This window comes from Canis lupus, chromosome 36 (assembly GCF_048164855.1).
Source record: "Canis lupus baileyi chromosome 36, mCanLup2.hap1, whole genome shotgun sequence".
In the NCBI taxonomy this organism is placed as follows: Eukaryota; Metazoa; Chordata; class Mammalia; order Carnivora; family Canidae; genus Canis; species Canis lupus.
In genome coordinates this window covers 16,547,755-16,561,627 of record NC_132873.1, presented here as the reverse complement: position 1 = coordinate 16,561,627, position 13,873 = coordinate 16,547,755, and the positions used below count along the sequence as shown (strand labels likewise).

The 13,873-nt window shown below is 48.6% G+C and overlaps 1 protein-coding gene across 6 annotated transcripts in view; it reads left to right on the top strand.

Moving 5' to 3' along the window:
- NRP2 (neuropilin 2) overlaps positions 1-13,873 on the top strand; it is a 115,264-nt gene that overhangs the window by 66,342 nt on the left and 35,049 nt on the right. For all 6 annotated transcript variants that reach the window (XM_072812923.1, XM_072812924.1, XM_072812926.1 and 3 more), the window contains exons 11-12: positions 1,005-1,121; positions 4,012-4,152. In XM_072812923.1, coding sequence (XP_072669024.1) covers positions 1,005-1,121; positions 4,012-4,152 — 258 coding nt within the window. The remainder of the gene's footprint in view (positions 1-1,004; positions 1,122-4,011; positions 4,153-13,873) is intronic.

The following is a 13,873-nucleotide window of genomic DNA, read 5'->3' as shown; positions in this document are numbered from 1 at the left end:
AGGCCTTCAGTGTGCTGGAGCCGGGCTTGGTGGCCTCCCTGGAATCAGGCTCGCAAGGTGCCCTCTGCCACCCTCTATCCCACACTTCACTCTCCCCAGCCCCCGTCAGCCGCCTGGCTTGCACTAGCTGCTTGCATCCAGGAAGTATTTGAGTTTGCCACTCCCTGACCTAGAGGCACAGCTGCAGTTACTTCCGCCAAGTGGAGTCTGAGTGCCTTTGAGCCCGTATTCCTTTCTGTCCAGTTTTGTGCAAACACGAACAACAACGTCTGGGGTCACACCTCCGCAGCTGTCTGGCTTCACTCTTGGCTTCAGCTATTGTGCTTCTGATTATCTTGTGATAGGTGGGCCCCCTAGGTCAGTTAGCTTTGGTTCAAAAAAGTTCTGTCTGAGTCAGAAAAGGCTGAAAAGAGAATGTCTCTTCCACGTAAGAGCAGGGGTGAGCCGGCCAGGAAGGCACGTCAGCAGCCACCCCAGGGGCAGGGCACAGGAAGCTCACTTCATTAGGCACTGAGACTTTTTCAAACCGTTCTGGATGGACACCAGGCATTGTGTGTGTGTGTGTGTGTGTGTGTGCAGCACCCACGCTTCTGTCTCAAACAGGACACCCAAGGTTAGCCTGCCTTGGGGTCAGCTTTGCCCACATGCATTATGGCCCCACGTGGCCTTCTGGGCTGGCACCAGGGCCTCTGCTGCGGAGTACAGGGCCTGGGTTTGTGTCCCTGCTTCTGTCCTGGCTGTTCCCGCAGCTTGGGACTCTTCTCATTCAGCTCAGGCAATGCTCCTGACTTCATTGACAGCACACAGAGGTGACTCCAGGGGTGTGTGTGTGTGTGTGTGTGTGTGTGTGTGTGTGTTATCTTCTTTCATTGTCTTTTCTTCCTCCTTTAAAAGCCCACACTTAGAAAGGAAACAGTTTGAGAATTTGGGGCATCTTCTACTGGGTTTCAATGCGGGCTGCTGCATGCAGCATTCACTTCCCCCGACCCTTTGCCTTTATGCAGACTCGAAGCCCACCGTAGAGACACTGGGACCCACTGTGAAGAGCGAAGAGACCACCACCCCGTATCCCATCGATGAGGAGGCCACGGAGTGTGGGGAGAACTGCAGCTTTGAAGATGGTGAGAGGGGGTCAGAGTTCATCCCGGATGGCACGGTGCCGACAATGAGAGGCAGCTGGCCTGTGGCTGGGGCAGGGACCTGGACGTCCCCCAGTCAGAGGCCAGGGAGGTGCGAGTAGTCAAGGCTTGGGGCACTGGCCATTTACAGGCAATCTTAGAAACATTCAGATATTGGAGCAAAACCAACCAGTGCAGCCTACAGGCGTGAACCTACTGGTCATCAGCTGACATAAGGGTCCGTCCAGAGAGGACCCCTCGTTTGAGAAGTCTCCCTTTCTAGCCCTCACTTTGAATCATTAGAATCCTCAGCCTTTTTGTACTGGGCTGTGTCTCCACTGTCCAGTCAGGTGAAGATGTGGTGGTCATGAGGGTGACTTGGCCCATGGAGCGTGGCCGTCAGGTGAACTCAGCAGTTACCATTCCGTGATTGCATTTCCCTGTGTCTCTGCCCACTGCTACTTGAGAAAGTGTGATAATCTTGGCTGCATAAAATGGTGCATCCCATCCTCCATGGGGGCGCGGGGGGTGAGCAGAGGTCAGTGACAAAGGCAGGGATGTGCAAAGGCACCTCAACACTACCTTCAGATCCCAGGGCCTCCTGGTTCGGGATCAGCCTCTTCACATGGGAGCTCTGTATCACCTTCCTTTCCTCATCTAAACGCATCCAAGTGAGATAAAAACAATAATTGGCAGAGCCCAAAAGTACGTCACCTTACCAAGTATGAGGACATTCCTAACAAACCACAAATTTTGGAGCACCTGGCATTTTTGGCTAGAATTTCAGGCTTGACAGCCTCCACTTACAGTAAATTACTGATCCTTATTAAACGTTCATTAAACGAAATGAGGGAAGATTGGTGGAGAGACTTGGGGAGTGGGGGAGACCCGGTGTAGCGCTGACTCGGTAGGTAGGTGGCGCAATCAGCTTTGGCCATGCGGCACCTATGGAGTGGCCGGCTTCGGAGCAGGGCTACAGAGGGGAATGGGAGGGAAGCCAAAAATAAATGCTGAAGTTGTGTGCCTGAAAAATGATAATTTAATGCATATGCTTTTAGGAATGTGCTTTTGTGTATTGTGTGGGCGAGGGGGACACTATTGGTCAGGGTTAGTTGAATACAGGATTCTGACATTTTAATGAACTTGTTTTTGTTTTATGAAGAGGAGAAAGAGACTTGGAGGATCTTCCAAGACATGTTTAAGATAGTTTGTGAGCTCAGGGTGGAATGCATAGGGAGTTAATATATGGTATCGGATTAGTGGAGTTAGCTTGGGGGAGGCCCGGAGGGAGGGGGTTCTATCTAAATGGCAATCCAGAGGAAAATTTAAGAGTTCTGCTGTAAATTTTCAGAAGTTTAATGTAATTTGCCCATTTATAGTGGCGTGTTTCATTTAAGGTTTCTTTGGTGGTTCCTCCCTATTTTTTTTTTCCTGCAAAAGGTTTCTTTGTGGAATTTGGTTCCTGAGATAGAGTATGCGCATAAACATTAGAGAGGAATTATGGTATATTGAATTACTCCGTATTTTTTAACGGAAAAATAGAAATTCAGAAATTGTCGGGAGAAGGGGGGTGAGGGCTAAGGGCTGACTTTTCCAAGCCACAGGTTGATGCTTCTGTAATAGATTCCATGTGTTTTTTTGATTCAAGCTGCCTTTGGCCAAGGGCGGGCAACATGAAATGCCCTCCCTGGGGAAGCGGGGACAAACCAGGGAGGGCCTGGTGGCAGTCTGCCTCCGTGGCCGGCAGTGCCCTTCCCCTCGCCCCCATGGTGTGAGCAATTTGTTTCCACCAGTCTGTTGTTCCCTTTAGACTTCCTAACCTGCATTCTAGGCCTTCCCCACGGAAATTCCTCTCTGGGAACCCTGAGAAGGGAAGTGAGGAGGCCAAAGACCCCACTTCCTCCCTGCTACTAGCATTAGCCAGCACTTTTCCGCTGTCTCTGCAGCCACTGCCGGCAAGCATCCAAATTTGGATTCCCATTTCCTCTTTCCCCCACCTCCACACCCGCCCCCACTTAATCACATATTTGGCACCAGCTCACATTAGATTTTTAGAGCTGAGTGGAGCCTCCAAAGAAACTCTTTGGGTTCAGTCTTCTAGCTTGGACAGGTGAGCAACCAAGCAGACGGGACAAGCCATTGTGCGGTGGCTTCTGACGTTGCCCGGAGGAAGGCATCCTCTGCTGCCCCTGGGATCGTGGCCTGCAGCCACTCAGGGCCATGCAAAATTATTTTCTTTTCCTCCTGGTCAGCGCTGAGTGAGGCGGCCGGCTGGCCTGGCCCCCTCGTTTTGCCCTACCAGGCCAAATCTGCCCACCTGTCAGTGCCACCCTGTGGGGATGCCGAGCTGACCCTCTGTCCTCGAACAAAAGACCTGTCACAGGAGGTGAAGGGGAACACACAAGCCCTTCCTTGTTTCGGAGCTCACTCTCTCCTCCCTGGCCAGCACCTCCCCACCATGTCAGCCTCTCTGGATGCTAATGGGCTGTGCCCCATCACTTGTGAGAGCCAGGTTGGCAGGAGCCAGCCTTCCACTGAGGCACTGGGGAGACATTCTTCTCTGGCACTTAGGGAACAGCAATTTTCACATTTGTCTGCTCTCCGAGGTGGACAGAAGAGCCTGATTAGAGCCTGAAGCCATTTGGTGGCCTCATTTATAATTGCTTACTATGGGAACCACTGGCAGACTTGGCTTTCATGCCTGGGAAGGATGAGACCAAAGGCTGACCCGAAAGCCAACGATCGCCAAGATGAGTTAAATGAATAAGCACAGGGAGCCACTTCTTTCTCTGCCCTCCACTTAGGCCTTGCCAGCGCTTTCAATAGCACCACTGTGGCTGTTGTCCGAACCCATTTCATTTGCCTTCTTTGGGTTATTTTTCCCCCCTTTCAGACAAAGATTTGCAGCTCCCTTCAGGATTCAATTGCAACTTTGATTTGCCCGAGGAGCCCTGTGGTTGGATGTATGACCATGCCAAGTGGCTCAGAAGCACCTGGACCAGCAGCTCCAGCCCCAACGACCGGACGTTTCCAGGTAAGCCAGCTGCAGATTCGGAGAGGAAAGAGTTAAGGCTAGCCTGCCGCACGTCTTGCAGCCCCAGATTCCCTGACAAGCGTCATAACTTCCCACCACAGAGCAATCCTCTGCTCTGCGCCCACAAACCACTGCAGTCTTTGCTCACAACGTCACCCTACAGAAGAGCTGGCCGGTGGTTCCTCTCCCTGTCTTGTGATTACAGTAGAGCTCAGAAGCCGGGAGGGAGCAAGACAGGCCAAGAGAAAAGAAAGAAAAGGAAGAAAGGAAGAGCAGTTGGGAGGTTTCAGGAGGTGGGTTGAGTCAGTGCCCCCTTGTCACCATAACTAGCGCTCACAGCCGACATCACAGAGCCTCTTGTCAACTCCGAGCTGGCTGTTGTTCCTGAAATGCCTCCTTGGGAGACCACCGGCCTCCAGCCTGACTGATACTTCTCGGAGAGTATCATCACGTCGGTAGCGAACCAAGCTGAGAGTCCAGAATGCTGCCGTGACCAGGGGTCGAGTAGAGCCTCCTGGCCCTCGGCTTCTGGAAGAGTGTTGCTGGAAGATGGTCCTTGACATCTTGCTCAGCTCCCCCTTCCGAGGGCAGGCTCTCCCGGCACTGTTGGCGGAGAGGGGCGGCCCTGGGCCCTCCTAAACCTGTAGAAGCAAGAGGCGTCTCCTCTCTCCACGGCAGTGCGTGTGTCCCGTGGTGTTCTGGTCCAAGATTTACCTCCAGGAAAAAGAGAGAAACCCTGCCTTGTAATGTTGCCACTGTCGGTGGTGTAAATAATCCCCCTGTGGTTAAGCTACCGACATGACCAGAGGCGGAGTTGGGAGGTACAGTAACAGCATCGCATAGTTTTCTGCCGTCAGACAGTCAGGACAGGTATGAATGACTTCAGGAGCGTAGATACTGGCAAAATGTATTCAAATAATTAGGAAGTGTTGAGTTTTGAGAATTTATGACCTTTTGTTTTTAATGTAACCTGTTTAATGGTAACTTTATGTAATTTAATTTTTAATAATGACTGCACTTAACTACTGCCTTATAAAATTCCAGAAAATTTAACAACTGGCTCTCACAAGCCAGTACACGTTGACTGTAGCACGCCACGCATTAGGTTTTCATTTTTCTGTACCGCCGGCCTGGACCTTGGTGCCCCATAAGCATTTGAGAGGAAAGGGGTCAGTTCTGGAAATTAGTAGATCAAATGTTGCCTGACTAGAGAACAAAAGGGAGACGGGGCCTCCCCTTCTCCCCTCCGGGTGCCCCTGAGCTGCTCTGCTGCCCTCAACCCCAAGGACTGGAGGTGTCCTCTGTCCCCAGGGGACAGCAGTGGGACAGATGCCAGGAGAGCTTTACGGGCTGGCCTCCTGACACAGCCTGCACTTGCTTTCCTGGAGGGTCACAGCGTCTGCTCTGGAGAAAAACATTTTCATATTTCAAGTGTTTATCTCTTCAGCATTTGAGTGCTCAGAGAGATTAATATCTGAAGATCACCACGGCCTCGGGCAACAGGAGAGAACACTTACCCTCGTCCCAGCCTTAATCACCCTCCCCCCTCTCATTCACTGCAATAATGTTTAATTAATATAATGAGCCTCCTGCACGTTGCAAAAAAAAAAAAATACTTATTTTTATAACCCAGCTTGGATTTTTCATTTCATTTCCTCTCCTTTGAGACTTGGCCCAATTAATTGGTTGTTTTTCCCAACCTCCACTCTTTACCCGAACATAAAGAGGGTTTGTGGGGTATGCGTAAGTGTGTGTGTGCATATGTGTACTTGTGGGTTATGTGTGTATGTGTGTGTCAGCACATCTGTTTCTTTCTCAAAGTGTTTGTGGGTTTTGTGTGTACGTGCACATGTCCTGCGTTTCACGTATAGATGTTGATGTGTCTGTGAATATGTGTGTGTGTTTATGCATGTTTTACATGTGAACCCTCTGTGCATGTTTGTGTGTGTATGTGAGGAGTGTGTTTGTGGTTTGTATGCATGAGTTGCGCGCAGGCGTGGGCGTGAGCATTGCATGAGGGTGGGGACGAGGGGATAGCTTGGCAGAGACACTTTAAATGAAGGGATACAGATGACCCAGCGCCGGGAGGTCTACTGGCTCTTATTCAGAGACTGTCTTCAGGTTGGCCCTAAAAATGCAGCCTTCTCCCTTGTGCTCCTCTGAGCAGATTTTCTCTAAGAATGTCCGAGGCCAGCCCTGTCCAGGCTACAAGGCCACCAATTAGCAAGTGACACTTTGGCGAGAGCTTCTGTTACTCTGCATTTGAGCCTGGCCTCTACCTCTGTCCCTCTGCCCATTGACCTCCGCCCCCTCCTGGCGCAGACCTCGCCCTCACCTGAGTGCCCCTTCCGCCACCCTGGCTACCAGTTGGAAATTCGAGTTCTTGTCCTCATTCCAGTTGGTTCATTACACCCTGTGGTTTGGGAGGGCTTTTCAGAGCAAGCTCGCGAAGCAGGCAAAAGTCCAACAGTTGGCTGGCTGGATGGGGACAGAAAGAAAATTAGGGCCATAAGGAACTGCTAGATCTAATGTTGTTTCTCCCTGAAGATATTGAGAAGGAAAATAATCATTTTCTTCTTCGAGAGGAGTCCCCGAAGTTCGAAAAAGTGGCACTTGTCACCTGTCTCCAGAAAACAAAATCGTACTATTGTTTTCAGAACCCTTCCTTTATCCTCTGATGATTTTAAAAGTCACTTGCTGTATTTGCCACCCTCCTGCTTACGAAGCTCGAGATGTGGCTTTCAGCAGGGGAGGATAGAAAGCCCTCTCTGTTCAGGGTGGTCCTTTCTTCAAAATAAAAAGGCTGGGGGCCGAGGGGAGCGTTCGGAAGAGAGGAAACAGCTGTCCCTGATCAGGGGCAGGGCAGATGCTGGACCTTCCCAGGCAAACCCAAAAGCCCTGTGTCCCCCACACTTCACCACTCCACAAAGAGGAGACGTTGTTCAAGAGAAGTGTGCCATATGTTTTATCCCCTTACGGAATAGCTCAGCAAAAGCAATTGCCTGTAGGAAAGGGGGTGTCTCCATTGAGGGTGGAGGGCGTTGGGAGAGACCAGGGAGGAAAAGGAGAACGGAATTGCCATGTTGAAATATCATACACAGCCTGTTTGCTGAGAAGCGTCTGTGGAAACAACTCACATTCCGTAGATATTTTCTGATTTAGTTCTTTACTCATGTTTTGTTTTGTCTTTTTTTTTTTTTTCCTTTTCCTTTTAAGTCAGCAATTAGTTCTGTTCTTTTGGCCAGTGGTAACGGTTGCTTAAGGCTGATGAGACACCCATGGATTTCATGCCACTGTTTTTGTTTTTCAAGATAATCTTTCGAGCCACTCAGAATCCCTTCCTTTAGCTCTCTGCTTGTGGCTTAGAAGCCCAGAGTGTGCTCATGCCACAGCCCCTGAGGACCCTGTCCCGAAATCAGTGACCCCTGCTGGTTGCAGAGGAGCCAGCCTCGTGTCCTCTGGGAAGCCACTTTGCCTTTTTTTTTTTCTGGAGCTACAATGGCACAGAAGATGTCTTCCCTTGTGGGAGCCTTGGTATTTTTTACAGACATTCTCAAGTGCGATGATCATAAACCCAGTTTTGAGGATGATCAGATTCATGTGCTTAAGGGACAAGGTAAAAACTCTGAGATGGTATGGTGAGTCCACGTGTCTAGCGCTGCACTGTTTAATATGGTAGGCACTAGCTATTTTAATTTTAGTTAATTACAATTAAATACAGCTATAATTTTAGTTCCTCATTTCAAGGGCTTGGTGGCCATGATATTTTGGACAGCACAGATGTAAAACGTGGCCATGGTCACAGAATTGTCTTGGCCAGACTGCTCAGGCATCTTTTGGCATTGATACGTGTGTGATCTCTGGGGTCCTTGCTGATGCTGGTTCCCCACAGAGAGGATGGATGGCAGTGTAAACCAAGAAGCAAGTAATTAGGTGGATGTGCCTTCTCTGTGGTTCCTTGATGGGAGTGTCCAGTGGCAGCTATTTTTGTCAGTGCATCATTCAACCCCAGTGAGCAACCATAGTAAAGTAAGCAAGTAGCAGAACATTAGATAGTGTAGGAATTATTTCACTGGACCAAAAGAAAAGGTAAATACTAAGTAATGCCAATAAGAGTAATAGCAATAGTTATTATTATCCTTATTATCAAGAATGAGACAAAAAGACTAGAGAAAGAGCGTACCATTCCGGGTCAGCTTCAGAATCCTCAAGGGTGTGGGTTCCCTAAATGGGTGTTCTTTTATATGTTTGTTGACTTCATGAGGTATGGTTATGATATTACTTCATTTCAGTAACTCCAAATCATGGAAGTGGTACAAAGAAAACAGGTAGGGCACCTGGCTGGCTCAGTTGCTAGAGCATGTGACCCTTGGTCTCGGGGTCTTGGGTTCAGGCCCCGCATTGGGCATGGAACCTACTTAAAATTAAATAAATAAATAATAATAAAATAAAAATGAAGTGAAAACAATGAAACAGGAAATGCCTTTTTGTAATGTCATACCATTATGAAAAGACAGAACTTTGGTTGCTTGGCACTTATATGTTTATGGGATTGAGAAAACAAAACTATTACTCTGGATTCAAAAACAAGCTCAAGACAGACTAAGAATACAATGTTCTGAAATATTTAAATTTTATTAATGGTAGCTATTCCATCAAATGTCAGTGGTAGGGTTATTAACGTACTGTGGGGCTGTTTTGATGCAGCTTGGGCCATTTATAAACTCCATGAGAGTAGAGGACCAGAACTATGATTCACTAGGGGGACATGTACACAAGAAGATTAAGTGTGTGTGTGGTGAGGGGGCGGGGTGCAGATGGTTGCAAAGAAATTACAGAAGAGAAGTGATGAGTGAACTTGCTCGTGATGGGCTTGATATTTGACAGGGAACGAGTAGTGACTCTGTGAATTAAAAAGCCACTCTCTCTGAACTCAGAAGACCTCCGCCTAGGTGGGCCACTGGCAGCAAATGATCCAGACTCTACTGGCGTTAGCTTGAGTTGCCCTCGGAAGGAGGATGATGTGGTGTGACTGGGGCACAGCCACTGCACAGACAGAGAGGAGACTTTCTTAGGCTTAGACTATGGTAGATAATTAAAGACCAGGAGCAACTTGGCTAAAAGAAAGCCAGTATTCAAAGAATACCTTTAACTGGAAAAGGAAATCATAGAGACTCTTCTTTAAAGAAAATAGGAAGGAAAATATCTCTGACTTTCTAGAAAAGACAGCAGTAAAGAGAAGCTCTTACTCCTTTTTAAAATATTTTTAATTTAAATTCCATTTAATTAACATAGAGTGTACCATTAGTTTCAGAAGTAGAATTCATTGATGCATCAGTTGCATACAACACCCAGTGCTCATTACATCCTGTGCCCTCCTGAATGCCCATCACCCAGTTACCCCGTCCCCGTCCCCTCCCATCTCTTCCTGCAACCCTCAGTACGTTTCCTCTGGTTAAGAGTCTCTTATGGTTTGTCTCCCTCTCTGTTTTCCTCGTATTTTGTTTTTCCTTCCCTTCCCCTATGTTCATCTGCTTTGTTTCCTTTTTTTTTCTGAAAGTCATGATTGGCTGGGGAACTGGAAATTGATAATGAAGAGGCAGTATAATGGCAAAGCTGCCTCAACTGCAAAACCTTCATGAAAGCTGACATACCAAAAAAAAAAAAAAAAAAAAAACCAACACCAGCTCTAGGAAGACTCCTGCACAGACCAGACCTGAAACCTCAAATGTCCACAAAATGGTCAATTGTAAACCTTGAGAACATCCTGCTGAGTTCATCCAAAGTCAGTGTTTCCCTTAACTGGTTGTTAATTTGAGGACCTTAGCAGAGCTCGACTGACCTTGGGAGGCCAGCTGAGGGGCTGACTCATGTTTTAAGCATGACCTATACAAAGAGATTACGTCTCCTGCAGCACTAAATATTCTTTCAGATGGTTGTTCTAGTAGGAGGGCAAGATGCTAGCCAGGAGATGTGTGTGTTGGACAGATGGTGCGTTTGGCTTTGCGATAGCCAGGAAGATCCGACTGGTGATTTACTTCAGGGTTTGGTAAGGTGTGGACACAATCGATTCCATTGCTGTTGGGCCCAACCACAGTCATGTGTCCACACAGCACTCATGCAGCTGAAGCCAGATGCGGCCGTAAATCTCCAGGTGAAATGTCAAGAGACTCTTTCTAGAGACAGCAGCAGGTTAAAATGCCTGAACGACTGTCCTGTGCACGTCCTCTTTGCCCTTTTGAACTCTTGTTGTTGATTCCCATGTGATTATTTTCCCCGTGTCATGGGCAACAACAGATGTTTTGAGTCAAGAACCTAGCAAAATGCCTCCAAAATATGTCAGGTCCAGGAGGAGAGGGATTGTATCTCTGGGACATTATTTCTTCATTCTCTCTTAGCAACTGAACATATATCCTTTCTATTGTCTTTTTGTTGGAAGCCATCCATTGCCGGCATCGTTGCCATCAGCTACAAGAACAAGAAGACAGTCTCCAGCAGGCAGAGCTGGTACTAGGCTGGTCGGTTGTCATGTTTGGGGACCTCTTAACAACCCAAAGGGCTTTTCCTTAAAGTCCCTAAAGTAAATCGCTAAAGTGGTCCACCCGCACCATGCCAGCCCTTTGCTCTATCAAGTAATCAACAGCCACTGTGTGCTTACCACTTCCTCTCTGTTTGGCAGTGATAGGCCATAAATTAGAACATTCTACGAGAACAGACTTCACTTACAGCACATGTGCTTCACTCACAGCACATGTACGGGTGCCATGACTTAAAAGAACTGAAGCACTTAGCTTAGAGGAGCGCTAGTATAGACCTACCACCATAAGTAAAGGCCCAACAAGTGGACATTTAAAGAGACAAAGGTCAGGTTTCCTGAGACAGGGAAGACTGAGGGTCTGAATTCTTCACGAATGAAAATGTTTCCAAGTCAGAGGACAGGAATTGGCTGTGCTCCATCAGGGATGGAAGGAGGACATGTGTCTAAATGACAGCAGGAAAACTTAAAACTGAATTTAGGAAGTTCCTGACAGTTCGGGTTGTGACCCAGAAGACGCATTGCCGATGTGGCCTATGGAAGCTCCTTCTCTAGAGAATTTAAAGCAGAGGGGAGACAGCTGTTCTGGGGATGTGCTCAGTGTGGTTCCTCTGGGCAGCCGGACTGACCTGATCTAAACTGTCTCTTGAGGTCCCACTCTCATTCCAGAGCCGTGTAGTATTTTATTTCATCTACCGTACAGTGACAGGAAAGACGTGGTACACAGTGCATGATGCACAAGTAGGGGCTGTCTGGTTGCTGGGCTTGGACGGATAGGGGAACCGACTTACTCCACAGAGCGTCTTCACTGCCCTTGGCCCAAAACATACTTCTTTGGGAATCTAGGACTGGTCTTCCAGGTTATTGTGGTCTTCTGACCTTTTTCTTTCTTAAAAAAAAAAAAAAAAAAAGGCAAGCATAGGAAGCAGAGCGTATCACAATAGTAGTAGTAGCCGAGATCATAGCTTTTATTGAGCACTTACTGCGTCCCTGTTACTGGGCAAAGCATTTCGCATGGCTTGCTCCTTCTCACAGCCCTCTCCAGTAACGTCCTCATTCTATCCATGCTACAGATGGGGAGACTGAGGCATTAAGTGATTAGTGAGCAGTAGATGAGGGCTCCAGCCCAGATGAGAGGCCATGCCCAGCAATCCTGCTCACTCCGGTCAGGGCTGCTGTAATGATTCCAGCAGCCGTCTCGGACGCGTGGCTTCAATTCCCTGAGCCTCCGTTTCCTCTCTGGTAAAAATGAAGAAAACGGATCTTGTTCTGCGGACCTAGATCTCGCAGGGAAGGTTACGTAAGAAAAGGCTTCTGGCGCGACAGCTGGCACACAGTAGGTGCTCAGCAAACACCGGTTCTCTTGCCCCGGCCCTTCCTATCCCCTCCCTGGACCTTGCCTGGCCCAAGCCATTGCTTCACGACGTCCTGGTTCTAATCAGGCCCCTCTCCGTGACAGGCAGGGACGTTCTGCAGCTCAGCGTCCCTCTGACTGATGTCTACTGCTAATTCCTTAAATTTACATATCATCTTTCTTCCCTCGAGCTCATAGCACTTAACAGACAAGTGGGGCACAAATGATTTCACTAAGTGAAATTCAGAGGCCTGCTTGTCTTGAGATTCTGCAAACTAGTGGATTAGCTTAGATGTCAGCACTGAATTATGATCCTTCAGCTGCTCGTGCTTAGCACGCCACCAGCATTAACTCCCCGGTCTTCCAATGGTCCTTTACATCATGCGGAGCGATTATCGTCTTATTGTGAGAGAGCGAGCGCGCAGAGGAGGGGGCGAGGGGAGCCGAGGGGGTGGGGGGGCGGCTGGGTCGGGCCTGTGGCAGCCTGGGGACCTTTGGCCTGATGATGCCTAAAGTTTTAGCAACAGGCTGGGTAAACAGAACAGACCCGGGTAAAACCCAGCCAGCGCGGCTCTTTCCACCTCCACACACATTTTACTTACTAAATTCTAACCATTATGCTATGAATCCCCTGCCGCTTAAGAATGTAAATTCACACAAGTGACAGTATTTCTGCCAAGCAATTTTCAAGCAGCAAGTGGGTCTTATTTGTGAAACCGAAGGAAGAAGGCTGAATAATAAGTCTCTGAAATCTGCTTTCCTTTATATCTGAGGTGGAAGCAGTCAGGGCTTGGAAGTTACTGGAGCACAGGAGCGTCTGGGGTGCGGGGGGGTCTCACTGGTGGCTCCACGGTGCGTCCCCAGGCCACCGTGTTATTATCAGCTCACCTCGCCTTTGGAAGGGGTGTTGGCCCAGGAGAGTGGGAGGGAATTGTGCAGAGATGATCGGAATCTGTGGGATTACCAAAGACTGGCTGTTTCTCCCTCTGTTCTGGTTTCTCTCTTGTGAGCATAGAGCCTCATATGCTTCCTTTATCCATGTGTTTGTCATTCATTCATTTGTGGGAACAAAAATTTCTCGCGAAGCAGCATATACATGTCACTGTCTAGGGGCAGGGGGAAAAAGCGGTGTAACCCTGACACGTGTAAGCCTGGGACGCTTATCTCCTAACCGGAGCGATGGGGAAAACACACATAAAACAGTTCAATTACAGCACGAGGCAGTGGGTGGTTACCTGCTGAAATGCATGAGAAATGGCCTTGAGTCTTTTTAAAAACCAGGTAGGACCAGTGGTACAGCTGGTAAATGTCGGAGCTGTTGAGAGAAAAGAGGCATTAGTAGAAATGTGCCAGAGTAGGTAGGAGAAGAACTGGCAAGAGCGCTGGGAGAGGTGGAGTGGGAGGGGAGCAAGGGGCGGCAGGAAGGAGAAGCGGGAGCAGGGGCGGTGGGGGGAGCCCAGTCTGCCTGGAATGGAGTGTGACCGATCGCCCGGCTGTGGGGCACAGCTAAAGTGGAGACCCTACCGCAGGAAGGTGGAAAACCTAATGTCAGGTCTAGCTGTACCACTCGCTACCCTCTCTGCTTTGGACAAGTCACTTGAACCTTTCTGAGCTCAGTTTCTTCATCCTGTGCAGATAAGATTCAGAAGCTAGAGCTCACGAGCATTCAGGAAGGATTAGATGAAATAACGTATGTGCACGTGCTTTGGAGCCTGCAAAGCATTCTGCAAACACGACTTATAATTATTATCATTACTAGCGGGAGTAATGAGATCTGATAGGAGGAGCGTAGGTGTGGAGGATCTCGGAGTGCCTGGCTGCGGCACCAGGGT